Genomic DNA, 27,694 nt, shown 5'->3' on the forward strand with positions numbered 1-27,694 from the left:
TCTCATCATTGTTACATCGCACCCTGACTGGCTCATCTCCTCCCCGAGACCCCTCTGCAAGGGGATCTCCAGTGGCCTACTAATGGGCTTTGGAACTTTAGGTTACTTTAGGGTAGTGGACAGTGGCAACTCCAGTATGGTCTGTTGGGAACATAAAATTTTAAACTAAAAACCAAGTCCTAGACCCAATCCCATCATCCATTATGACTCTGAAAAAACTGTGTTTCAAATTCCCTCATTTATGGAGATTCAGAAAGTTTTCCAAAGACGATGTGTGCTATTCAGCAGCACTGAGTCTCTCACACACGTGTCTGGAGGATATTCAAACTTGTGTGGCACTGATGGAAGTCAATTTAGCATGGTGAATTCAACTTTCAACTTCGAGGAATTATTTTATATCTGTCTACATATAAAATGGTATTATATGTTATTCACTACAGCAGTGTTTCTAACAGTAAAGCTTTAGAAGAAACTCAGGGCCCATCTCTAGGGCTCTGGTTAACACACTGCGGGGCATCCAGATGGCGTGTGAAGACAAGGGCAGTTGAGGGAGTGAGCATGGCACATGGATAGTGTGCAATCCTTTTCATTTTTAACCACGTAAATACATCAGTCAAAAATTTTCTGAAGTATGGATTGTGATAAGAGTTGTATGAGCCCCTAATAAAATGATTAAAAATAAAGAAATAAATAAATAAACATGGATATATATGGAAGCACGGATATTAATATGAAGACAAATATGAACATGAATGACTGTAAATATAAATATGATTGCAAATATAAACATAAATGACAATATGAGTGTGAATATGAATATGCATGTCAATGTAAATATGAATGTGAGCATAAATATGAATATCAATATGAACATGAATGTGAATATCAGTATGAATAAATATATGTTAAAGTGAATAAATAAATACAAATAAAAAGATATAAAATTGAAATATATAAAAAAATTTTCTCAAATGTAAATTATTATGTGGGAGCAGCTGAAACATAAGAGGGTGCTACAAAAAAAATGATAAATTTGCCTTTTGTAGATCACAAGAGCCAACTCTTGATTTAAAAATATTATTATTACAAAATAAAATTTTAACTTGATTTTTTAATAGCAAGTAAACAAATATTATACTTCATACACATTACAAACTAAAATTCATTTGTCTTCAAAATTATTTTATTGAAGGATGAAAAGAGAACCTCACATTATCATTCTAATTGAGCATAAGATCAAACACACAAAAGAGATGGAATAAACATGTACAAAAAGTAGCGGTTTAAAGGAATGTAGAAATCCAGTGAACTGGATTGAGATCCTTTATATTATTTTATTTACACACCACACACACACACACAAATACACACACACAAGAAGTTTGTTGGGGAAATAAATTCATGAAGTGAAACTGCCAATCTCCAAGTGATTAAGAGTCAACTAAGCTTCCGAGCCAGTTGACGGCTTGGTAAAATAATATAAAGGACCTCAATCCAGTTGGAAGAAGCACAACAGCATGTGTGACCACGAGCTGTCGAAGGGACCAGTAATCAAGCATCCAAGAACAAAAAATCCTATCATTGTAAAGGTGGGTGCGTGCAGAGTGAAGACTCAAAGCCCATCGGTGGCAACTGAACACCCCCTTACTGAGGGGTTGTGGGGAGGAGACGAGCCAATCAGGGTGCTGGGTAGCAACGAGGAAACATGTAACTTTCCTCTAGTTCTTTAATGCTACCTCCCCCCCACTATCATGATCCCAATTCTGCCTTCCAAATCTGGCTAGACCGGACGATGTACATTGGTACAGATAGCAACTGGAAACACAGGGAACCCAGGATAGATGACTTCTTCAGGACCAGTGGTGAGAGGGGCGATGCCTGGAGGGTGAAGGGAATGTGGGGTAGAAAGAGGGAACCAATTACAAGAATCTAAGTATTGCTTCCTCCTTGGGGGACGGACAGCAAAGAGAGCAGAGGAAAACATCGGACAGGGTAACTTATGACAAAACTATAATAATTTATGAACGATGAAGGGTTCATGGGGGAGGGGGAGGGGGGATGGAGGGGGAAAATGAGCAACTGATATTAGGGGTTAGAGTGGGAGGCAAATATTTTGAGAATGATGAGGGCAATGAATGTACAAATGCGCTTTACACAAGATGTATGCATGGATTGTGATGAGAATTGTACGAGCCCCCAATAATATAATTTTTTTAAAAAAGAAAGCATTTTAATAAATGAGAGAACACAACAACAAAAGTCAAGTAAGCCCTCCCTGCTGTCCTTGCTGTGACTTACAGTCACAAGATTAGTTTTTGAGAGCATGTTAAATATTGATCTCACAGCCAGCCAGCTTACAAATCAAATACACCACCTAATTTAAAAAACAAAAACAAAACTGAACTAAGAAGAAATTAATGAGTTTTCTAGCTAAATAGCTCTTACTTGGTCAAATAAAGCACAAGCAAGAGAATCGACATGGAATTTGAATTCCGTGTGAAATAAAACCAACATACAAGTCCTTTAAAATGGTGGGTCATCCCAAAGAGAGATGCTGTGCTCTCACAGAGAGACTTTCAACCACCCATCATATTCTGCGGAGGGTCACAGAACTGCGCCTACAATTCACCAGAGGAAAGTTCCTCAGTGCTTTTCAGTGATAAGATGCAGAAATACTCATTACGGCATGTGCTGAAATACCCTTCACTCCAACCCCACTCTCTACCTGGTACCTAAAAGCAATCCTAAAATGGAATAAGGGCATTTCCAGCGAATTAGAAGTCACAGAACAGTGGTAATTTGATTTCTGAAGAGACTCGATCATCATCCATTTTGTGTGCACTGAAAACCCTAGCCTGATTTAACGCAAACAGTGCTGGTGTTCCAATTTCCCCATGTCTTTTCTGTTCCAACGTATGTGTTCTTTTCCTTCTTTTGTATTCCGGCTCCTAATGGGTGTGAAGTGGTCTCTTTTTTGCATTTCTCACCGTCCCAGAAGCTTCTTTCACATCACCTATTTTTCAGGGTTCATGCATAGTAGTGCAGCATGTGTTAACATGTCAGTCCCTTTTATGGCTAAGTACGACTTCATTTTATGGATAAACTAGTTTATTTATTCACCAAGTGATAACACTAGGTTGTTTCCAATTGTGGCTTTGATGGCTAATGTTGCTATAAGCATATTAATAAACATAATATGTACGTTTTTTGATGGAACACCCATTTTCCACTTCATGCAGGAGAAAGGCCTGAAGTCTCCCATAGAGATTAGAGTCTAGAAAACCCTACAAGCCAGTTCTACTGTTACAGGGTCGCGAAGAGTCGGACTCAACTGGAAGGCACGAACAACCACAGTGAGGATACTGAGCATCTTTTCATCTACTTATTGGCCATTTGTATGTCTGTTTTGGAGAAAAGTTACACAAAATTAAAAGTCGTTTATCTTTATTATTGATTTATAAGCGCTCACTATCTGTATTCTAGATACTACGGCATTATCAGACAGGGAAATTGCAAATATTTTCTCAAGTTCTTCGGTGTCTTTTTCTTGCTGGTGTTCTTTGACACAGCTTTAATTTTAATATAAGAAAAAAAATCGTTTGAGATGTTAGTTATTTTACAAAACTGCCAAAGTAATATTTTTTAATATATTTAAACACATATATTTACAGTAGGAACATACAATCACTCATTTGCTTTGACATAACTGGGTCCCAGGGAATGACAATCACCTGTCTCAGTCTGGCCAGCTAATATACCATGCAGGAGAGTAAGAGAGAAAATTACCTCCGGCACATTCCTGCGGGGTTACAGAACCACCCACGCTTGAGGCTCCATCTCCCACCTGTAAAGCAGATACCCTTTCCAGCATTAATATCAGACAGCACAAGGCTTGTGGGTCCGACGAGCTGAGTAATGTAAGGACATAGATTATGTCCTGGGGAAGCGCCAGGTTCTGGACCGTGACTTACTCCCTGTGTCATCGTACTGAGAAGTTGCCTCATCTGTCTTTCCAGTGAAGTGGCGGCAACAAATGAACTCTAACGTCACTTCATCAAAGACGTTAGAGAAACCACTGCTGACTACACAACAGTGTTAAGAAGCTGACTAGAGTCTGGGATGAGGTTCATAGATCTTTTAAAACTATTATGAAGGGAGTCTGATATAAGCTGTCTTCATATTATGTTATGAAAAATAATCTATCTAAGAAAGCTAAAGCTCACAGTAACTGTCTAGGTAGCTTTTGTTGAGTGCTTACTAAGCACCAGATATCACCTTATAAGGTAAATATTATCCCCACTCCACTCCTATTATTGAGGAAACTGGGATGCAAAGATATTTGTTAAGTTACCCAAGAACATACATTTGTTAAGTGGCAGAGCCAAGAGCCAAAGCCAGACAGTCTGGCTCCAGAGTCTGTGTCTGTAACTACTGAACTATGAAAGCTGTCTTTTAAAATCAGGCCACAATTCAGCCAGGACACAGAACTGCACATATGAAGCCAGAAGAGCACGGATCTAACTCCTGGAAAGCATAGCTTACTGCACACAGCAACCTTATTAAACAAGCAGTTTTACCCCCCTATAGCCTGCCATGGAGGACAAAATGCCCTGATGCATTTGGGGGTAATATAACTTACTACAATGATCTAAATTAAGTTATTCTGTGATGGAGGCTGGGAGATTATATATGCATTCCTATTTTTAAGGTCAAGAAACAAGAATTGCTTAATTCTTAGTTTCGTAGAAACAGATATTCACACCTGCTTATAGGTTCGCTATGAATCACAAGAAACAAGAATTGCTTAATTCTTAGTCAGTTTCACAGAAGCAGATATTCACACCTGCTTATACGTTCACTATGAATCAGACTCCACTCAATGGCAGTGAGTTTGGTTTTTAGTAAAAAGAGACAATGGATCTGGAAGACCCCAGGAGAATTGCTGCCTTTGAATGACCGGGTTGGTTGGAGACTAGTATGGAGACTAGTGTACATATGCACAGTCTGTTAAAGGAAGCCTACTCCACCCACGTTGTTAATAGGGGTTCCAGCTTGTACTGTCTGAGTTTCATGATGATAGAATAAAACCATGAGCAAATGTGGTTAATTTCTGCACCCATATTTGGGTTAAATGGGATAGGCCGGATGAGTCCATGGACTTCCATAACTACAAAAAAATCGGTCTTAAGGAAAAGTACAAACAGAATGCTCTTTAGAAGCAAGGGTGGTACAACCATGTTACATACTTTGGACGTGGTGCCAGGAAGGACTAGTCCCTGGCGAAGGACATCATGCTCAGTAGATCCCAGTCAGCTAGACTGGCACAGTGACAGTAACAGTGAGCTCAAACACTGTGGGGAGGGTGCAGGGCCAGGCAGTGTTTTACTCTGTGTACATATGCCCATTAGGAGCCGAACTCAACTCAAAGGCTGTCTACTTCCTTAAACAGGTTTTTAATTTTTTTTTTCAGATTTTTTATTTTTGTGTCAACCTTGGTAGAGTAGTGCGCTACACGTTTGGCTGGTAACCACAAGGTCAGCGGTTCAAAGCCACTGGCGGCTCTGCAAGAGAAAGACAAGTCTTTCTACTCATGTAGAGTCGTGGAAACCAACAGGGGTAATTCTGCCCTGTCCTATAGGGTCCCTAAGAGTCGGCACTGACTCAGTGGCAGTGAGTTTCTGAGTACTCCAATTCCTCAGCTATCTTGAACTCCTCCAGTATCACACATTTGCATGGGACACTACAGGTTTCAGAGATCATCCACATAATACATATAGTTTCATTGGATTCTCCCAACAACACTGTGACGTACTGGCCAATGATCTGACTATCTCAGATGAGACAAGGGAAGGTGAGTGCGCTAACTGACTTGCCAAACTTCATACAGTTTAAAAGTAGCAGAGCTCCTTCTAAGTCTAAATCTTAATGACTTTCAAATCCAGCTTCTCTTAATAACACAACACAATAATGCCATGTACTTTTTAGTAATCACTGGCTACCAGACTGGCCAGGCTTAACCGTTGCTAGGGATACTCCAAGGGAAGGGAATCACACGAGCAGTTGGTGGGGTAGGGTGCAAACAACACTGGGGGCTGTGAGGTGCTCACCTAGCAGGAGGCAGACTCTGTGTAGCAAATGGTTATCAATTCCCAAGATTCAGAAATCTTGGAGCAATTAATCATCTCAACCTCCATATGTTCCTGTCTCAAAAAACAAAACAAAACAAACAAACAAAAAACACCTCACTGCCATCAAGTAGATGCGAACTCAGAACAACCCTCCAGGGCACGGACAGGGTAGAAGTGCCCCTGTATCTTTTGAGTCTGTAACTCTTTATAGGAGTAGAAAGCTCTTTCTTCTGAGGGACAGCTGGTGGCTTTGAACTGCTGACCTTGTGGATCATGCCCAGTGCACAGGCACTATACCACCAGGGCTGCTTCCTGTCTCTCTAAGGGGGAGCAATAGCGTGCGAACCATAGATTTAAAAACCTCAAATGACCAGCACTAAGATGTGAATCTGAATTATTCTTTAAGATCACATAGTCACAAATTACTCAAAACTCACTGTCACGGCTTTCATTCCAACTCCTGGCAACCCTACAGAACAGATGAGAACCGCCCCTGTGAGAGCCCAGAGCTACAAATCTCTACAAGCGCAGAAAGCCTCGCTCTCCCTTGGAATGACTGGTAGTCTTCAATGGCTAGCTGCAGTCAGAAGCCCAACTCCGAACGCTCTACACACCACCAAGCTCCGTATTCACGTCTTAAACATTTACCATTTGTCAGGTACTGGGGAAAGTTTGCAAGCTATTTCCAAGTCAAAAATGCTGAGTGTTTAAGTATACCCAGAACACCAGATGTAACATTGATCCAATTTTCTCAGGAGCATACTGGAACTGAAAGGCAAATTAGGGTACATTAGGCTAATGCCTCATTTTATACGTGAGGAATAAGAGGGAGGCAGCAAATTTCGAGGCGGTTACACATCAGAACCAGCCAACACTACTACCCACATCTCTAGGCAGAAGTGTTTCTTCCAAGCTTCTCTGCAAATAGCAACCCAGGAATTCTCTGTTTTCAGTCATTTGTAGGCCTCCGGTAACCGGAGGGAAAGAGAGACGTACACAGAGAACGTGTGAGTAAGCACGAGGCTCCAGAATCCCATTTGCAGAGTGCCTGGAGTCTTAAAAGACTGCAAGCTGCCACCCCAGACATGACAACCATCACAGCTGCCGGGAGGGCAAAGAAGCAAAGAGCGAGGAGGAGATGGAATGTGTGACTAACTACCTCCTTGAAAATGCCTCTTTGATCGTAAGACCAGAGAAATGAATGGTACTCAAGCCACCATGAGTCAACACGTTGACCAAAGATTCTTTAGAATAATCCTAATCAAAGTGAGAGAAACGCGGAACACAAGTTTAAAATTGTCGTGGAATCTAGAGTTTCTGGATCCAGAGGAGCTAGATGAACTCTTGAACCGTTTACCTGGAGACAATCTTTAAAACATAAACCAAAAATATCCCCTGAAATCTTATCAAGACCAAACAAAGTTCTAAGGAGTTACTCTTGGTCACTCCCGATTCAGAAGACAGACTAGTGAAGACAACCGAAGATGCATGAAAACTATGGGTTAATGGACCACAGGAGCATCAGTTTCTATTATTCGAGACCAGAAGAACTAGATGGTACCCAATTACCACAATAGAAACCACCTTAGGTGGTCCTGGGTCGAGTGGGAGAAACATGTGGAACAAGATTCAAAAATAAAAGAAAGGTCCAGGTTTACTGATTGAATAGACTGGTGCATCCCCAGAGACTTGGCCCCTCTGTGGGCCTGAGGTGGAACTGAACTCATATCGGGCTCAATTTTCAGCCAAGGGGAACAATAACCCTAGGGAGGCACGTACTCCATCGAATAATCAGCTATTTGAGACCAAAAGAGCAGCATTTATACAAAGGTGACGTTCAGGAGGGATAGGAAAGGAGGAGAACTGGAAATGTGAAACATAGGAAGTAGGATATGTAATCTTATATTGAAGATATTACAATCAATGACATGAAACAAAATATGTACGAATTGATGAATGGAATACAATACATAGTTTAAAACAAGACAGACAGTGGAAAACCAAGTTGTGACTGTTGCTAGGTGCACTCCGGTTAGTTCCAACCAATAGTGACCCTATGTATAACAGAATAAAACACGGCCTGGTGGTTGCACATTGGAGTGCTAACCCCAAGATCAGCAGTTTGAAACCACCATCTGCTCCATGGGAGAAAGACTAAGCTTTCTACTCCCATAAAGAATTACATTCTTCTTGATATGATTGAATTGTGTGACATGTGGATGAAGTGCTAATAAAACTGTTAAATAAACAAACAAATAAATAAAAGAAGTACAGTTTTGGAAACCCATGAGCAGTTCTACCCTGTCCTACAGAACAGGGTTATTCTGAGTCAGAAGCTACTCAATGGCAGTGAGTTTGGAAAGTTTAGGCCTTGTGCCATCCTCACAATCCTTGCTATATTCGAGTCCGTTGTTGTTGCAGCCACTGTCAACCCAGTTCACTGAGAGGCTTCCTTCTTCCAATGGCACTCTCCTAAACATGCCATCCCTCCTGGACTGGTCTCTCCTGATAATATGCCCAAAGTACATGAGACAGTCTCCTGGTGGCTGTGCTGCTTCCAACACAGATTTGCTTGTTCTCCTAGCAGCCCACAGCATAGACAACATTCTTCACCAATTCCATAATTCAAAGGCATCAATTCTTCAGTCCTCCATTATTTGTTGTGCAGTTTTTGCATGCCTGGGGCAACTGGGTCAGCTCCACTTTAGTCCTCATAGTGAACTAAAACCTTACTTTGCTGTTTAAAAGAAGTCCTAGTGGTACAACAGATTAAGCGTCAGGCTGCTACCTACAAGGTCAGCAGTTCTAACCCACCAGCAGCACCAAGGGAGAAAGATGAGGCTGTCTGCTACCACAAGGAGTTAGTCTTGGACACCCTACGGAGGGGCAGTTCTACTCTGCCACACAAGGGTGTTACAAGTCACAGGGAAGTGAGTTTTGGTTTGTTTTGTTTTAAATCAACAAATAGCTAAGCAAAACTAGTAAAAATGTTTGCTTCAAACCTTAGGACCTTCTAAGACTCTATCTGGGATCAAAGTGATATGAGCAAACAACTAAAAAGATTAGAAAGCGTGTTAGGGGGCAGCAAATGTATGTGACTGGAGGAGGAAGCCCTCAGAACAGAAGGCTGAGGAGGGCCGCACAACTCAAAGCGTGTGATCCAGGTCCCTGAATCGTCTACGCAGAAACGGTTGCACTGAGCGCTTTACAGAGTGTATGAGGAGACCAAAGTCAGCTGACGCGAACTCAGAGCCACCGCATAGGGTAGAACTGTCTGTGAGTTCCCCAGACTATCACGTTTTACAGGAGTTAGAAAGCCTTTTCTCCCTCAGAGTAGCTGGTGTTTCCAAACTCCTGACGTTGAAGTTAGCAGCCCAACTCCAATTCACAGGCACGACACCACCATGGCTCCTGTGGAGAGACCAGTCCAGTCCCTGAAAAAGGACATCGAGCTTGACAGGGGGGCAGTGAAAGAGAGGAAGACCCTTGACAAGACAGACTGGCCCAGCAGCTGCCACAATGGGCACACCCCTAACCACCGTGGGGATGGCACACGGCCAGGAGGCTTTGTTCTGTTGGACCTGGGGTCCTTATGAGTTGGAAATGGGTCAACAGCAGCTAGTAACAGCAGCACTGTATTTCCGACAACAAAATACGTTTAAAAAGAGTGAACGGACTAAGTGGCACGAGCACACCTTGAGGTCCTTTCAATGTAACATATGCGTATGCTGTTACTGCACTTAGGTAGCTTTTGGTAGCATCTTCATCTGCCACAGTCCGTGTGTCCCCAGGGCGCGTAGTCTTTTGATTCGCGGAGTTACATATAATTCATACACCGCATTATTCACTCGTTTCAGGTGTACAATTCATTGGCTGTGGGTACATGCAGTTATATAACCACCAGCACAAGGAATATAGAATATTCTCATCAACCCAACAGACCTTTTGTCAGTCACTGCCCACTTCCTCACAATCTTCCCAAACCTAGGAAACCACTAGAAGCGAAAATAAAAATGATTCAATTTACCCAGTGATGACTGATGTGTATGAGGGGTGGGGGTGGGGGTTGGCCTGGTTTCGGAGAAGTCGAGGAAAAGGCTAAATCCCCAGTAGGGGAGTCAATATTCAAATACCTAAGGAACTCCAGTACTCCATCCATTGTGATAGCAACATCAATAAGCAAAAGGATGAGGAGGACCGTGGGATCCGCAGCAGTGCCTAGGGTGAGACAGCGTCCAGATCTGGGGAATGCCGCCCCTGAGCAGACGCTCTCATGCCCCCGGGCTTCCGTTTTCCCCGTCGGTGAAATGGGCACATAGAACAGTAACCCAACGCACCACCTTGGAAAGCCATGCCTGGCGCTCAACTCATCCCAAGAAGCTATGGCGGCCCGCGATAACAGCCAGGACCACTCCCAAGAATGAAAGGAAATCTTCCCAGAAGGCCTGGGTTTAAGATGTGAGTGAGCAGGTTCTAAATGCCAGCCCGGTTCCGCGGTAGCACCGCTGAGAGGACGTGGGAGGGGGCGGGGACCTGCAGACCGGCTCGCCGCCTCCCGAGCGCCACCCGCCCTCGTAAAGCACCTCCTCACCTTATCCAACAAGCCACTGCGGCTACTGCTGGTCCCGCAGCCGGGGCCACCGCCAGCCCCACTGTTGCCGCCGCCGCCGCCACTTCGGCCACCCGGTGCAGCCGCCGCCGCCATCTTCTCTGCCGCTGAGTCTCCCTCCCCACCGACTTGTCGGAAGCCGATTGGCTGAAGCGGACGGCGTGACGCGCCTCGCGGGGTCCTTCGGGATTCGTAGTTCGCAGTGGCGCCTGACTCCCGGTTGCGGGCGGAAGTGGTCGCGGGGCATGCCGGGACTTGTAGTCAGGGGCGCCGGCCGCCGGTTGCCGCCTCCACGGCCAGCCGCCGCTCCGCGGTTACTGAGGCGTGGGGAAAGTCGTGGCAGACGCCGCGGTGGAGCAGTTCCGAGATCCCCGGGAAACTCGCAGGCGCGCATTCCGCCCGACCGGGACGTCGCGCCCGCGTACGGCTCGCAGGCGGAAGCGACGCCGGAGGCAGGTGTGGCTGGAAACTTAGTTGGGTGAGGGTTAAGGGTCTCCTCCCACCCCAGGTGTAAAGTTTTCAAGGGGGCGGGGAAGAGCTTCCCTTTCGCCTTTTTCCAGCCCGATTACTGCACCAGTCTCCCTGGTGACCGTCCTTTTAACGGCTAGTATTGTTTTAGTTTTATGGAGAATCACGATTGCTAAGTAACTACTGCGTGCCAGGTAGTGCCCTGTGTCTGTGTATACACCATCTCTCCCATTCAGTCCATCACAGCCCTGCCGGATGAGGAAACGAAGGGATTTAACCACTCAAGGACAGTTAGCATGTATCAAAACTCGGTTTTGATGACAGATTTTCCTAATATCCAGATCCCTGGTATTGCCCCACTGTCACAATTTTGGAATGTAATCATCATATACGTTTTTATTAATGATTAATGAATATAATATTTTCACCTATATTTACTGGGCATCAGTATTACGAGGCACGGTACTAGGGTTCTAGGAGCGTCTCCAGAGAGACCTGGTACTTTTCATGAAACAACTCCTCTCAAAACTCACTGCCGTCGAGCTGATGCTGACTCATAGCGACCCTACTCCAATGACCCAGAATGATCCATAACGGAATCGTATGATCATTCTCTTAACGTTGCAAAACGTGCTTTTAACCACATGAACAACCCCCTAAGTATCAAATGATTGAACAACGGCCAACTGTGCAGCTGTCTTGGCAGCATCCTTGAGTAAGACAGACGGCTCCCGTTTGATTGGCCACTGATGTCCCTAAACAATGTTAGATGAGATCCCTGCACCTCTGAAGTGATCGCAGGTCACTCCACTCAGGTGCTTCTGTAGCCTTTTGTTGTGGGTCATCTTCTATAGCTTCTCACCGTGCCAGATCCAGCTCTAATGTCACCAGCTCTGTGCAACTTTGCCTGATCCTGACTTCTTCCTTCTTTGCAGAAAGCATGAAGTACTCCGTAGGGTTTTGTCCATGATTCTGTTCAGCTCAGCAAACTCTTATTGAGCATCTTCACTAGGCCAGGCGCCATATGAAGTGTCAGGGGAGACATGACTAAGACCCTGGTTGACCTTGGAGTAGCTCACAGCCAGGGCTTAGAAGGTGGAGGGTAGGGAACAGACAAGGAAATTACTGGCATAATGTAGTGTGACATAGTGCCTCTGGTAAGAGGAGGGGTGGGCCTGAGGTACAGAGGCCAGTCAACCCAAGGAGGGGGAGAAATATGAAAGTGATATAAGCTTATCTAGGCTATATAAGCCAAGCAAAGAAGAAGGGTAGACTGGGATAGGCCAAAGGCATGGGATGTGCAAATGTATGTAGATATGAACATCATCTATTCTCTGTGTGTGTGTGTGTGGCAGCTGGGAAGCACTAGAATCAGATTGACATTAGAGGCCACCAGTTTGAGATAAAAACCTGACGTAGCCAAGGCTTCCAAGTCTGGAACTTGAATTTCCTTATTTTCTGCCTTACAGATAAAAGTACACACTTTCCTTAGAGTTTCTTTCTAGATAATCTAGCCTGAAGGTTGTATGCCTTTCCTAACCTATTACTTCCATTCCTTCTCATCTGGTATTCCTAATAGAAAACTAAAACCCACAGCTGGCAAACAAATTCCGACTCATAGCTAGGTAACGGAAATTTCTAGGATTAGTTGTGTCCAGGTCTGTGTGTCCCTTATTAGCCTGAATCTGATTCATCCTTTGTGTTATATTCATAGCAAATAACTTTGCCAGACTTTTAATTTTAATTTTCTCTTTGCTATTTTTACCCTGTATATTTATTTTTATATAAATAACCATAACAAGTGGTGTGTTCTTGTTTGTTTTGCATGTTTTTTGTAAACCCTCCAGCCCTGTACCCTTTGTCACTCATCTGTGCCTCTGCTCGGTCTCCACATCTATATCCATCTCTTTCTGGAGCGACTAATTATGTGACCCTTTCAGAGACCCAGAGGAGACAAATTTTGAAGATGAAGGCTCATACTGGAATATAATTAACGACAAAGTTTACATTGTCTGAATGGCAGGCTAAGAAGAAGTGTAATTTCTGTTTTACAGGTGAAGAAACAGGTGAAAAGAAACAAAAAAAGGCAAGTTCGATTGACTATCCCAAAGTCAAAGATCAAGTAAGTACTATGCAGACCAACAGCCAGGTCCCTATCCTCGGTAAGTTGCTGACACCTTCTTCAACATCCATCCTCTGAACATTTCCCAGCCAGCAATTTACCCATTCATTAATTATTTACCTATCCAGCTAATGGTTTGGTCTTGAGAGAGGCTTCCTGAAAGAGAGATTAACTGAATATAAATCGATGCCCCTTCCCTCTGCCTATCCACCCGTTTCTCTATTCCTCTTACCAACAAAGTGTTACTGAGTTGTCGTCTCCGTGCTGGGTACTGGGGTCACATTGCTAAATAAGGTGACCAAGGGCCTCATAACAGACGGTCAGTTGAAAAGGAGAGTACACAATAATAAAATAGTAAATGGCAAATAAAGTGTTCCTGACCCTTTACAAGGGAGGTCAGGATCAAGAAATTCACAGAGCCCTAGGTGGAACCTGGAGAACCTAGTGGCATAACAAGTTACACATTGGGCCGCTAACTGCAAGGTCAGCAGTTCAAAAACTACCAGCCATTCCATGGGAGAAAGATGAGACTTTCTATGCCCATAAAAATAAAAAAAATCAGTCTTAGAACCTCACAAGGGCAGTTCTGTTCTATCCTATAGGATTGCTCTGCGTCAAAATTGAGTCCAGTTTTTGGTATATTGGACCAGAGGAGCCATGAACACACATTTCTCATTCAACAGACATTTACGGACTCTGTTATGTGCCAGGTGTTGTGTTAGGTACATGAAGTCATAAGCACAATAGAGATTACCCTGCCCTTGGAGGAGCTTAGAGTCTAATTAGGGAGCTAATTAGACACTTAGACACACACTTGTGAACCCAGGAAGTGCCATGGTATCCTTCATTTGACTCACACCTATTTATGGGGTGCTTCCAGTGAGCTAGATTGCGTCCAAGAGTAGAAGAGAGACAGCTGAATTATAAATGTTTCCACCCTTTGGAAACTCATAGTTGCCCTATAGTAGACCAAGGAAGACATCAACATTCATTTCTCATTCAACAGGTATTTCTGGAATCTGTGATGTGTCAGGTGCTATGCCAGGTACTAGGAATAGAGTCATAAACATAATAGCTATTGTCTTTTCCTTGGAGGTGTGTGGAGTCTAATTAGAGAGCTCAGGCATACCCCCTTAGGCTCTGGGATTGTATGATAGAATTTTGCAACACCAATGACGTCTTCATAGCAAATACTTTTTTTCAACAACACAAACAACAATAACACCCATGAATGTCTCCAGATGGAATTCATAGAAAGCAAATTGCCTACATCTGTGCTCAATATCAGCAGCTAAAATCAGGCCATATGCCAAGTATGGAACAGACCCATTAATTGATCATACGTAAGTTCTAGTTGAAGCTCAAGAAAATTAAAACAAGTCCACAAGAGCCAAAATATGACCTTGAGGTTATCCTACCTGAATTTCGAGAATATCTCAAGAACAGATTTGATACATTAAACACTAAGGACAGAAGACCTGATGAAAAAAAGAAAAGGTCAAAGTGGCTGTCAGAAGAGACTGTGAAATTTGCTCTTAATCATAGAGTACCTATGGCAAATAGGATAAATGATGAAATAAAAGAGCTGAACAGAAAATTTCAAAGGATGGCTTGAGAAGACAGTAAAATATAATGAAATGTGCAAAAATCTAGAGTTAAAACACCCCAAACAAGTACACAACATAACGTAAGCTGAAGTAACTAAAGAAAAAAATTCAAGACTTGAATTGCAATGTTGACAATTCTGAGGGCAAAATATTGAATGATACAGAAAGCATATTGAAAGAATATGAAAAGAATACACAGCGCCGCTATACCAAAAAGAACTAGTTAACATTCAGCCATTTCAAGAGGCAGCATATGAGCAAGAAGCAATGGTACTGAAGGAAGAAGTCCAACCTGCATTGAAAGCATTAGCCAAAGACATAGCTCCAGGAACTGATGGAATACCAATTAAAATGTTTCAACAAGCTGATGAAGCACTGGAAGTGCTTACTCATTGTGTTAATTTGGGTAGACTAGAGAAACAAATCCATATACACTCATGTATATAAGAGAGAGTTTTATATAAAGGGTAATTGTACATTAAGTAAGTATCCCAACCCAGTCCAGTCCATGCCCATAAAGTCCAATATTAGCTCTTATATCTGATACCAATCTATAAAGTCCTCTTCAGACTCATGAAACACATGCAGTGACGCCGAATGCAGGAAAATCACAGCCAGTGGGAAGAAAGTCTTTGGATTCAGTGGCATTGTGTTGTAAGCATCTCAGAGCTGGCAGGGGTCTCTATGTGGCTTCTCCAGCTTCAGAGGTCTGATCATATCAGGGTAGGTCCATGTGGCTTCACCAGCTCAAGGCACTAGCATAGTTCCATGTGTCTTGTCAGCTGTGAGAGTGAGCCGGGAGAGAGAGTCACCCGCCTCCAAAGAGGAATACTAGAGTTCCCAGAATCCTCAGGAGAAGGCCATTCCCACACAGAGGCCTCATTGGCTATGATCCGATTGACAGATTGGACTCTTATCACCTCACTTGTAACCCTCTCAAATTGACACCAGATTATGTAACTACCACACTCATTTATGCCGGGAAATTTGGAAAACAACTACTTAGCTAACTGGAGAGATCCATATTTGCACCCCTTCGAAAGAAAGGTGATCCAACAGAATGGGCAAATTATAGAACAATATCATTAATATCACATGCAAGTAAAATGTTGGGGAAGACCATACAACAATGATTGGCTATCTACTGACAGGGAGCTGCCAGAGCTTCAGGCCAGATTCAGAAGAATAAATGGAAAAAGGGATATCATTGTGGACATCCGATGAATCTTGACAGAAAGCAGAGAATACTAGCAAGATGTTTACTTGTGTTTCATTGACTGTGCCAACATTCATTCAACTGTGTGGATCATAACAAACTATGGCTAGCCTTGAGAAGAATGGGAATTTCAGAACACTTCATGGTGTTCACGTAGAACCTGTACTGGATCAAGATTGAGTTATGTGAACAGAACAAGGGAATACTGTATGGTTTAAAATCAGGGAAAGTGTGTGTCAGGATTGTGTCCTCTCACCATACGTAGCCAATCTCTATGCTGAACAAGTAATCAGATAAACTGGACTATTTGCAGAATAATGTGGTATCAGGATTGGAGGAAGGTCTGTTCTGGAGAATCTTTAATGTGTACTGGAAAAGCACACACATGAGTAAATAAAATTGTATTAAGGTTCCAGTTCATAATTGCAGATATATTCTCAACAAAACCTGTTTAAATGTGTCTCTGAAATCAGTGGATGGTTGTAGACAAGTTTTCTCAGTAACACATGTATTCCTAGTTTCATTTGCTTGTTTTTGCCCTAATTTTATCAGAAATTAATCACTCTTGTACTTTTTTGGTGCCATTTGTTTGATAAATGCTTTTCCATCCTCTGATTTTTAGCTTATTTTTATGTTTGTGTCCAAGGTGTGGCTCTTGTAGCAACATAGTGATGGATCTTCTTTTCATATCTATCCCACTATTCTGTCTTGACTGATACATTTAATATTCTATTTTAGTGTAAATATTGATAGGTATGAATTTATTGCTGTTAATTTGCTCTGGAGTTTTGCTTCTGTGCATGTGGTGCTGATCATTTCTTCCATATATTTTTCTGTGCTGAGTTCATTTTGTTTATAGAGTTTCATAGCATTTTCTTTGTTGCTGCTGTTTTAATGTTAACTGAAATTTTATGTAATTTTCTCTTTATTTTGATGAGAAGGTTATTAATTTTTTGAGGTTACTTGGTGTGTTAGTCTGGGTACATTAGAGAAACAAATCCACAGAAACTCACATGTATAAGAGAGAGTTTTGTATAAAGGCTAAGTGCACATCAAGAAAACATCCCAACCCAGTGCTGCCCAAGCCCACAAGTCCAACATTAGCCCATATGTCCAACACCAATCCGCAAAGTCCTCCTCCATCTCACAAAACAGACGCAATGATGCCGACTGTGGGAGGAAAGCTGAGTCAGTGAATGTGTAAGCATCTCAGCGCTGGCAGGGGTCTCCACATGGCTGCTCCAGCACCCAGGGCTGCAGTGGGGTGGGTCCATGCGGCTTCTCCTCGGAGATGTCTTGCAGGAAGTGAGCCTTGCCAGCTGAAGCAGGGAACTGGCTAAGGCAGCTGCAGCCTGGTCTGACCATCACAAAGCAAGAGACCTGAGAACTAGAAAGGTGAGGCTCAAGGAACCATTTATCTCTCTGCCCTTCAATTAACCCACATGTGTTTATCAGCCAGGTTGACACAATAAACTTTAACTAACTCACTTGGTATTTTACTATTATTGTCTCAAGTTTAAAACAATGCTTTCTATTTTGATATCATATTGATTTCCTCTCTATTTGTTAGTTCTGTAACTACAACATTTATTCTCTTGTTTGTTATGTAGTTGTTCATTATTTGCAAATTGTTATCTCTGGTTCCAGATTTTCAGTCCATAGCTTTATTTTTGATACTTCTGTATCTGGGTTGGTTTCTGAGTGATATTGTCATGTGTCTTAATCTCACATTGTTGTCTGCCATTGTTAGTTCTCTGTCCAATGGACTCTGATAGTTGTTTATTGAGCCAACTACGCTTCCATAGAAACATGTGGGTGGAGTTTAATCAGGGCGCAGCTTGCTTGGAGGTTGATTGAGATAAATACTTTCCGAGGCTGGCATCCCATCTCTCATTGTCCCTGGTGATTGGACTAGCATGCTGCTGCTTGAGCTAATTCTTTGCCTCAACCGTGTGCTATACTACCTGTGAGCCAAGCCAACCCATGGATTGTGTAGCTTGCCCTGAATCGCTAGAGCTTGAGGCTTCTTCATGTGACTTGCTTCGCCATGCTGCTGATGGATGTGTTGTCGAGCTTGGTACCTTGCTAGAGCTTGAGACCCCGTTGGGGACTGCTTCTCAATGCTCCTGAGCTACTGACTATTGCTGCCCCACCCTGCTGTCTGCTGCCTTCCGGGTGACTCTACCTATCTTGCCTGAAGGCAGACTCCTGTCTGCTTTCTTGACTTTGGACCAGCAGTCTGAGTGAGTTGTAAGATCTTCAGTATATTAACTATTCCACGATAGTGAGTTGAATTGAGCCCTCTGTTCTGCTGTGTGGACTAATTAGCCATTATATTCCTTCTTGCTGTGTAAAATATATATATAAAATCTTAAGTGTCCTGGTCTTGTTTCTCTAGAGAACCCTGCCTAACACAGACTCTGTGATGGTTAGGCTGGGCCAGACTATCAGTGGTTTGTCAATTAAGACATAGTAAGCCCCCATGATGTGACCTTAATACAATGTAACTCCCTCCATAATAAGATCTGCTATGAGCAGCCCATCAATTGTAAGAAGATCAGAGTGGGATGAAACACCCTTACTCAGGTCACAGCCCTGATGCAGTCAATTAAAAGGATATTTCTTCAGGGACCTGGCCTGCTTGTAATATAAGTGGACACTGTGGAAAAGTTTGTTTGCTTGATCTGGATCCTGCATCTGGATCATCGACCTCCGGTTCTTTGGACTTGAGCTAATGACCTGCCATATTGCCTGCACATTCTGGGAGTCATCAGCAACCTGCCATCTGACTAGCCAACCTTGCACTCATTTGCCTCTGCAGCCATCAGCCTGTCATCTTCCTGCTGATCTTGAGTCCATCAGCCCCCACAGTTGGTCAGGAGAAGCCTCCAGCCTAACAGTGACCCATGGACTTGGAGCCTGCCCTGACTTGGACTTGCCCACTTCTACAACTATGTGAACCATTTTCTAGATATAAATTTCTCTCTATATATGCATATGTAAACTTCAGTGGTTTTGCTCCTTTAGAGAACCCAGCCTAATACACACTGTCTTTAGCATTTTTTGTTAGGTTGGTGTAGTTTTTAACAATTCCTCTTAATTTCTGTTTATCTGAAAATGTCCTAATTTCGCTATTGTATTTGATGGACTATTTTTCTGGATATATAATTCTTGATTGGTAAATCTGCGCCCCCCTCCCCCGAATTTTATATATGAAGGTAAGTCAAAGTATTTCTACAAAATAAAAGAAATATTATTTAAAATTTTTAATGTGAAGCTGTTGTTTCTTGACAAACCCTCCATCTAGGTCTTTGTACTTCTGAAGGTATTGTTTCTATCTTTCTTACCTTATCCCAAAGAACCCTGTGCTCTTCCATTTACCCCACATCCAAGTACAGTTTCGCCATCCCAGAAGGTCCTAACCCATGTTCCTCTTAAATGTGCTTTGAGTTTGGAGAAGGAGAAGAAGTTCGAACGGGGTAAGATTAGGATTGTGGGATGGATAAGAGTAAGGTGTCCCAATGAAATTCTTGTAGGACAGCTCTTGCTACTCTCAAAGAGTCAGTGGGTACATGTTGTCATGATGACCTTTTCTTCACCAATGTGGTTTTTGTTTTTCTTGTAAGTTCTTCATAATAAGCCCAGTGACAATCCTGTGTCCTTCAGGAAAATCTATCAAGATTTCCCTTTTGGAATTCCCCAGACAGTAGCATAACCTTCTGACTTGACCTTTCTGCCCTGAACATGACTGGCTAGTATATCCTTTCAGAAGCCACTATTTTGATGGGATCTTTCTTTATTTTTGTAACTAAGATCTATGTATAGGAGAGAACTTGCCTGTAACCATCCACTGCTCACAGAGAAATATCTAAAAACATTTTGCTTGTGATAAATCAATGCACATATGAATTAGAATCCAAGAAGCAATACATTTTAAGTTACCTTCATATGTTATCCCATTGCTTAACTGTCTGCATCGATCTTGTTGAGAAATCATCCCTTAGTCTTGTCCCAACAGGATTTCCAGGATTCTTCTTTGTCCCTGGTTTTAGAAAGGTTGATCATGTTATTTCTTTAGGGGTCTGTCTTACATAGGGTTTATTGAGCTTCTTGAATGCATACCCTGTAGCTTTTCACGACAGTAGGCAAGTTTTCTTCCAGCAAATCTTCAACAGCGTTCCCAGTGCTTTACCCTCGTCCCTTGTTTTGTTCTGGTGTTCCAACCACACATATCATTCCTCTTAATGGTGCCCCATACAATTCTGAGGTTTTCTTCATTTTTTTTCTTTCTAATTCTTTCTTTTACAAATTAATATTTTAAAAATCCATCTTCCCGGGGCAAGATGGAGCTGTCCATGACCCTCCTGGCAGTCCCAGGATCAGAAGGACTCTACACAGTGAATGGATCATCACATTTTATGGAAAGCACAGCATTTCAAAGGGGGTCCGGGAAAAATGGTAAAGTCTGTACCTTTAGTAAAGACGAGACCTTGTTTGCCTGGAGCAATGGAAAAAAAGTAAATATTATCAATGTCATTAACAAGACACCGCTGCACTCCTCGGATCTCCCAAAGATAGTCTGCCTTGAGTTCTCCCCTCAAGATACTGTCTTGGCAACATGGCAGCTGTATACTACTTCAAAAGATGGCACAGGTGGGGTAGCCAGTCTACAACTTCATTACATGAAAACTGGAACATGTGTGAAGTCTTTCATACAGAAAAAAACCCCGCAAAATTGGTGCTCATCTTTGTCAGAAGATGGCATTTTTGCCAGAAATTTAACAATGAGGTTCACTTATTTGAAAATGATTTTAATACAATTGTACATAAAGTACATTTGCAAAAATTGAATGATTTTGTATTAACACCTAGACCCCAGCCATACCAGGTGGCTGTCTATGTTCCTGGAAGAACAGGGACACCTTCGTGTGTTAGACTCTGTCAGTACTTCGACTTTGGTGGACCTCATGCTGTTTTGACAACAAACGTTTCGTTAAAGCTGAAAGGTTGCAATAAAAAAGGTACTTCTGTGTTGGTAATAGCTGGTATAGATACTGAGTATTAAATAGGAGCTTCCTACTATGGAGAACAAATACTGCACTTTATCCCAACAAATGGAGAAAGTCCTGTTGTCCAATTACCTAAAAAAGGGTCTCATTTATGATGTAGGTTGGCATTCTAGTTCTACTGAGCTGTGTTGTGAATGGTTTGTGTCTGCCAATGCAACAATTTTCAACTTGAAATGTGATCCTCTATTTGACTTTGGAACTAGTCTCATAATGTTGCTCACTCTAGCCCTCATGGACATATATTATTATTAGCTGGATTTAGGAATCTGCAAGGATAGATAGAAGTGTGAGATGTTAAAAATGACAAACATTTCTAAACCAGTGGCCTCTGATTCTACATATTGTGCTTTGTGCATGGATGGAAAACATATTTTAACAGCCACACGTGCCATCAGCTTATGAGTTAATTCATAATGGGTACGAAATTTGGTATTATACTGGTTCTGTCTTGCACAATTGTGATGTACCATCCAATGCGGAAATGTTGCTGGCTTCTTGGAATGTTTCCAGTAAAGGCAATAACTTATCAAGCAGTTCCAAGTACCCAGTGAGGAATCTAAACTTGCAACAGCTTACCAACCCCCAGCTCTGCTAAATAAGCCTTCCACCAGTTCTAAACTGCATGCGGAAGAACCACCTCAGAATATGAAACCACAGCCTGGAAGCGGTAGATAGTTATCCAAAACACCCCTTAAAAATCAATGGAAGCATGAGGCTAAGAAAGCGGCAAAACAGGAAGCAAGAAGTGACAAGAGTCCAGATTTGGCACCTACTCCTGTTCTATAGAACACACCACGAACTACTGCCCCACAGTCAACTTCTGGAGATGCCAAGGTAGACCAGAAACCTAAGAACCTAAAGAGGAAACTAAAAGCAATTGAACAACTGAAAGAACTAGCAGCAACGGGAAGACAAGTAAAAAAAAAAAAAATCAGTTGGAAACAATTCAAAAAGAGAAAACCCTTCTCCAGGAGCTGGAAGATTTGGAATTGGGTATTTAGAGAGTGCCCGAAAGGAAGATGGCTACCAGAAATCAATGCAAATACATCTCTTGTAAGACCTACTGTCTTACCTGCGGTGTGTGCCCATATTTAACGAATGTTCATCTGTAATTTGAACCAGTTCACGATGATCTGACATATATGTGGAATTATTTAATAATGCCTATTAAATTGACTTCCCCTATACCTTATATATAACGTTAGTTTGTGACATTAAAAAAAGAGGCATGGATTTTTTAGATAACCTTGAAAGATTGGAAGACAAGTGTCACTGGTTTTTTTGCTTGTTTGTTTCAGTAAGAAACAATACTTACCTTTTAAATAAAGTCATTTTAAATGTAAAAAAAAAGGAATTCAACTTCAATTTCACTAATTTTGTCTTCTAGTGATTCAGTTATACTCATTTGTACTTGGAGTGCATTATCTATTTCTGAAATTTTAGTCTTAATCTTCTGGATTCCTACTTGCTGTTTTTGTGTGATTTCTGATATATTTTGTCAGTGTGTCCTTGTGGGTGCTGCTGGCTGCAGTGGCCATGGGAGATGGTGCACAGCATTTAAAAAAAAGGGGGGGGGGAGAAAAAATGAAAAGAATCAAGAAAACAAGGAGGGAAGAGACGAGAACTGAGGAAAAAAGAGAAAGAAAAGAGGGAAAGCAGCATAGTATTGATGCAAGTGAGAAAAGATGGGAAAGGGTAAAACTAAGAATAAAGCAAAATAAATGACAAATCACTTGCTGTGTGTAGAGTTAGTCTTTGACCAGCTATTCGGGGCAGGGGCGCAGGCGGGGGGTGGGGGTGGGAGCAGCACACTGGGATCTTTACCCCTCAGGTCACCAAGAGTATGTGGGGGATTGAGGGTGAGATCACACCTCTCTGGTCACAGATCATCAATATGCAGTCCTGATTGAGCGGAACCAGTTATCTGGTCCCTTCTCCAAGTGTAAAGCTGTTTGCAGTTAACCAAAATGACTGCACTGTGCTGAGCCACCACTCTGTATACTCCCCATTTCACTGTTTTCATTCAGTCTCTTCCTCTAATCAGTATTTTATCCACATATTTATCCTTTTCTTTGAAGCAATGCATTGTCATCTATATCTAATTCACTTGGTTTCTCCAGTTTTTGTTGTAGAGGGTCTAGATAATATATATGCCTAGTCTTCCATCTTGGCCCATCTCCCCAAGACTACAATATAAGGTCCCTTTTAGAATAAGTAAAAATGTAGAACAAACTTCACATTAAAAGAAAAGAAAAGACCAGAATTACTGCTCTGGAGGTGACTGGAGGAGCCCCAGAGACTATTGCCTTAAGACAATCTTCTGACCTGAAACTCAGGGTACTCCCAGAGGCCAAATAATAGATGATGCTGTAATGTAAATGATAACACGCATAAAGAATGTGCTCCTTTGGATGATCACCTATATAAGACCAAAAGGGCAGCATTTCCCTAAAACCAAAAATGAGAAGGCAGGGCAGGGAGAGGAAACAAGGAACCCGGGGAGAAAGTGGGAGAGTGGTCTGCAAAAATTTGTATATAAAATATTGCTTGGGAAACAAATTTGTCATGTAAATTTTCACCTAATGCACACATACAATTTCTAAAAACAAAAACTCGTCAAGTAACTTCCAGAGGTCACACAGCTGGTAAGTAGTACAGCTAGGATTTCAACCAGTGCAGTGGGACTCTGAAGTCTGTACTTTGGAATGACTCTGTTCACCAGGGCTTGGACTAAGGTCAAGGCAAGTGTTGACACTGTATTTGCATGACCCTTAGAAAGAACGATGTCCTCCCTCCATGTTCTCACTCTTCTTGTCCTAGACCTGGTCCTGCTGATTGACTCGCTGCTATTGAGTCGATTCCAACACAGCAACTCAATGTAGGGTTTACAAGGCTTAAAGCTACTGAAGCAGATTGCTTCATCCTGCTCCCAAAGAGTGGTTGATGGATTTGAACCATTGACGGTGTGGTTAGCAGCCCAACACAACCCACTGGGGGTCTAGTGGGCATGCATTGGGCTGCAAACCACAAAGTCAGCACTTTGAAACTACTGGCCACCACTCCACAGGAGAAAGGTAAGGCTTTCTACTCCTGTGAAGAGTTACAATCTCAGAAACCCACACGGGCAATTCTACCCTGTTCTATAGGGTCTCTATGAGTCAGAATCTACTTAATGGAAGTGACTTTGGTTTTTGGAGGTTTTTTAGCTTCTTCAAACACCTAGTGTCACTATTGCACTCCCTCACCTCCCATCATTTCCTCTTCCACACACAGTTAAAGCCTGGCTTTACTCTTCCTCTCAAATTAGCCTATTTCCTCATTACCTACTTTAGCTCCACGTCTAACTTGACTTCTCTGCGGATCTTGCTTGTTTTCATAGAGCCTTCTCTTAAGGAGCCCCTGTGTATTGTGGTTACCCTTTGGGCTGCGATACTCAAGATTAGCAGCTTGAATCCACCAGCTGTTCCTTGGGAGAAAGATGAGACTTGTCATTCCCATACGGTTATAGTCTCAAGCCCTGCATATTGGTTTTTGTTGTTTTCTCTTCCCTTGGCTTATTTGACAGCTACCTGCCTACCCTTCATCTCCCAATTATTTTCACTCTTGTCATTGCTAGGTGCCATGAGTTGATTTCTGCCTCATAGCAACCCTCTCCCAAACAGAACTAAACACTACACAATCCTGCTCCAACCTTACAATGTTAGGTTTCAGTCCATTGTTGCATCCACTGTGTTGAACCATCTCCTGGACATTCTTCCCCTTTTCTGCTGACCCTCAACTTGACCAAGCAAGATGTTCTTTTCTTCAGACTGGTCTTTGCTGCCAGTATGCACAAAGTATGTGAGAGGAAGTTTCGCCATCCTTGCTTCTAAGGAACGTTCTAGCTATACTTCTTCCACGACAGATATGTTTGTTCTTCTGGCTGTCCCCAGTAGTTGTGGCCAACACCATCACTCAAATGCATCAATTCTTCCCTTGTCGTCTTTACGCATTGCCCAACTTCCACTGAAAATACTACCGCTTGGCTTAGGAATAGCTTGGTGCTTAATCAAGGGTTCTCTACCCTTTCACAGGGGCCACCCGATTCAGAACAGTTGCAAAATTACAGCTATGAAGTAGCAGCGAAAATAATTTTATGGTTGGGGGGTCACCACAACATGAGGAACTGTATGAAAGGGTCGCGGCATGAGGAAGGTTGAGAACCCCTGGCTTAAAGACTTTAAAGAGGTCTTGTGCAGCAGATTTGACCAACGTCATATCACTCGACTTCTTGACTGCTTGTTCCATGAGTATTGACTGTGCATCCAAGTAGAATGAAATCCTTGGGAATCTCCATCTTTTCTCTATTCATTGTCATGCTATTTATTGTTTCCACGTCTCTAAAACTTCTGTCAGAATCCTCCAGGGTCTATCTACTCTTTTGTCCGCACCTTAATTATTTTTGTCCCTCTTATTCTGTTCCTCTCTTTCCAGTCTCTCCTCTTGCCCCTTTCCTCTTTCCTTTCTATTTCTTTGTTCTCACTTCCTTCTCTTTTTCAAATACATAAGTAAATGATCTTTGAGTTCTTTACCTAGACCCTCACCAGCTCACCCCTGGGTTGCTACATAGCTCTCTAACTGGAATCCTCATTGCTGCCCGTTTTCATGTACGTGTTAGTTTTGTCAGATTAATCTTTCTAAAACACAGCTTGGATCATGGATCTCCCCAGATCAGAAATCGTGCGTGGCTCTCAAGTCACCTACAAGCTAAAGCCTGAGCTATCATCAGAATAAAAAATCGTACCATTGTGAATGAGGGGAAGTGAGGAGTGGAGACCCAAAACCTGTCTGTAGGCAATTGGACTTCCCCTTACAGAAGGGTCACGGGGAGGAGATGAGCCAGTCAGCGTCCAGTGTAGTAACGATGCAACATACAACTTTCCTCTAGTTCTTAACTGCTTCCCTTCCACAATCATGATCCCAATTCTACCTTGCAAGTCTGGCTAGACCAGAGGATGTACACTGGTACAGATAGGAACTGGAAACACAGGGAATCCAGGATGGATGATCCCTTCAGGACCAGCGGTGAGAGTGGCGATACCGGGAGGGTGGGGTGGAAAAGGGGAACTGATTACAGGAATCTACATATGACCTCCTTCAGGGGGGACGGACAACAAAAAAGTGGGTGAAGGGAGATGTCAGACATTGTAATATATGACAAAATAATAATTTATAAATGATCAAGAGTTCAAGAGGGAGGGGGAAAATGAGGAGCTGATGCCAGGGGCTTAAATGGAGAGCAAATGGTTTGAGATTGATGAGGGCAATGAATGTACAAATGTGCTTTACACAATCGATGTATGTATGGATTTTGATAAGAGTCGTATGAGCCCCTAATAAAATGATTATTAAAAAAACACGATAAAGCCTGAGCTTTTAAATGTGGTCCAGAAGGCTCTTCAAGAACAGGTACTACCCTTCCTGTCCAGCGTGATCGTCCAAGACTCCCAAAATACATCCTCTCCTCCTTGGGCCAGCTTGTTGCTTCACTGTCCCAGGACTTATCAGTGACCAACCCCAGACCTGTGGCCCTTTTTGTTTAGAATGCTTACATCTTCTAATTCAACTCACCCGTCAAATCCTATTTATTCCACCAAATCTCATTACTTGCACATCTTTTTTTCCGCTAAAATTTGAGCCCTCTCTCTTCTGAACTTTGTCAGAACAAGAAAACATTTAGAGAGCACTTGCTAGATTTCAAACACTACCTTTCTCACTTGATCGTCTCAGTTGTTTATTAAAGCAGTTAATTTACAAGTGAGGAAAATGAGCCTCAGAGAGGTAGGGTAATTTGCTTAGTCATAAAACAAGGATAGACAGAGCCAGGATTCAATCCAGGTCTGATGGAGCCCCAAAGTGATGCTCTTTTTAGTGTTCCCTGACATGGGGTTGATTTGAGTTGGGAACTTCAGAGCCATGTCCCTTTCAGTGGCTGCCTCGTTTCTGAAGCAGGTGGCATCTTGAAAGACCTCAAGGGCTCTTCTTTCTTGAGGACCTCCAGGGTGAGATGGCCCCGGTGGGGTCACAGATGCACTGCTGTGAGAGAGCACCGCTGCACCTTCTCACTGCGCTGCTGTCTTGCTTTTCTTGCCCGACATCCAGGGAGATGGCCTCTTCCGGAATCTACAAGCTGGATGTTGGGAAACCTTACCTGAATAACTGCTTTCCAGCCAAGAATCTCCGGATGGCCGAGGAAGGTCAGGTGACTTTCCTAATTGGTACCTTTCCCTCACATCCGCCTCATGCTTTAGAACCTCCCACATCCATTTCTTTCTCTCCAGACCCTTTATTATTATTACTGCCCCACACAGAAGGAGCCCTGGTGATATACCGGGTTATTCGTTGGGATGCTAATTGGAAGGTCAGCAGTTTGAACCCACCAGTGGCTCCATGGGAGGAAGATGAGGCTCGCTGCACCTGTAAAGCTTTACAGATC

At 42.7% G+C, this 27,694-nt stretch overlaps 2 protein-coding genes and 1 pseudogene across 2 annotated transcripts in view; 2 read left to right on the top strand and 1 right to left on the bottom strand.

Annotated features, from left to right (window-relative positions):
- The window catches only part of SPCS2 (signal peptidase complex subunit 2), a 26,296-nt gene extending 15,463 nt beyond the window's left edge, over positions 1 to 10,833 (bottom strand). Inside the window, exon 1 of the mRNA XM_004708828.2 lies at positions 10,720 to 10,833. Coding sequence (XP_004708885.1) covers positions 10,720 to 10,833 — 114 coding nt within the window. The remainder of the gene's footprint in view (positions 1 to 10,719) is intronic.
- A 2,467-nt stretch (positions 10,834 to 13,300) lies between these two features.
- XRRA1 (X-ray radiation resistance associated 1) overlaps positions 13,301 to 27,694 on the top strand; it is a 73,667-nt gene continuing 59,273 nt past the window's right edge. The window contains exons 1-2 of the mRNA XM_045293189.1: positions 13,301 to 13,327; positions 27,361 to 27,455. Coding sequence (XP_045149124.1) covers positions 27,365 to 27,455 — 91 coding nt within the window. The 5' untranslated portion in view covers positions 13,301 to 13,327; positions 27,361 to 27,364. The remainder of the gene's footprint in view (positions 13,328 to 27,360; positions 27,456 to 27,694) is intronic.
- Positions 20,494 to 22,220, top strand: LOC101647867 (annotated as a pseudogene).

This window comes from Echinops telfairi, unplaced genomic scaffold, assembly GCF_000313985.2.
Source record: "Echinops telfairi isolate 266 unplaced genomic scaffold, ASM31398v2 ScPeMD7_1713;HRSCAF=2227, whole genome shotgun sequence".
Taxonomy (NCBI): Eukaryota; Metazoa; Chordata; class Mammalia; order Afrosoricida; family Tenrecidae; genus Echinops; species Echinops telfairi.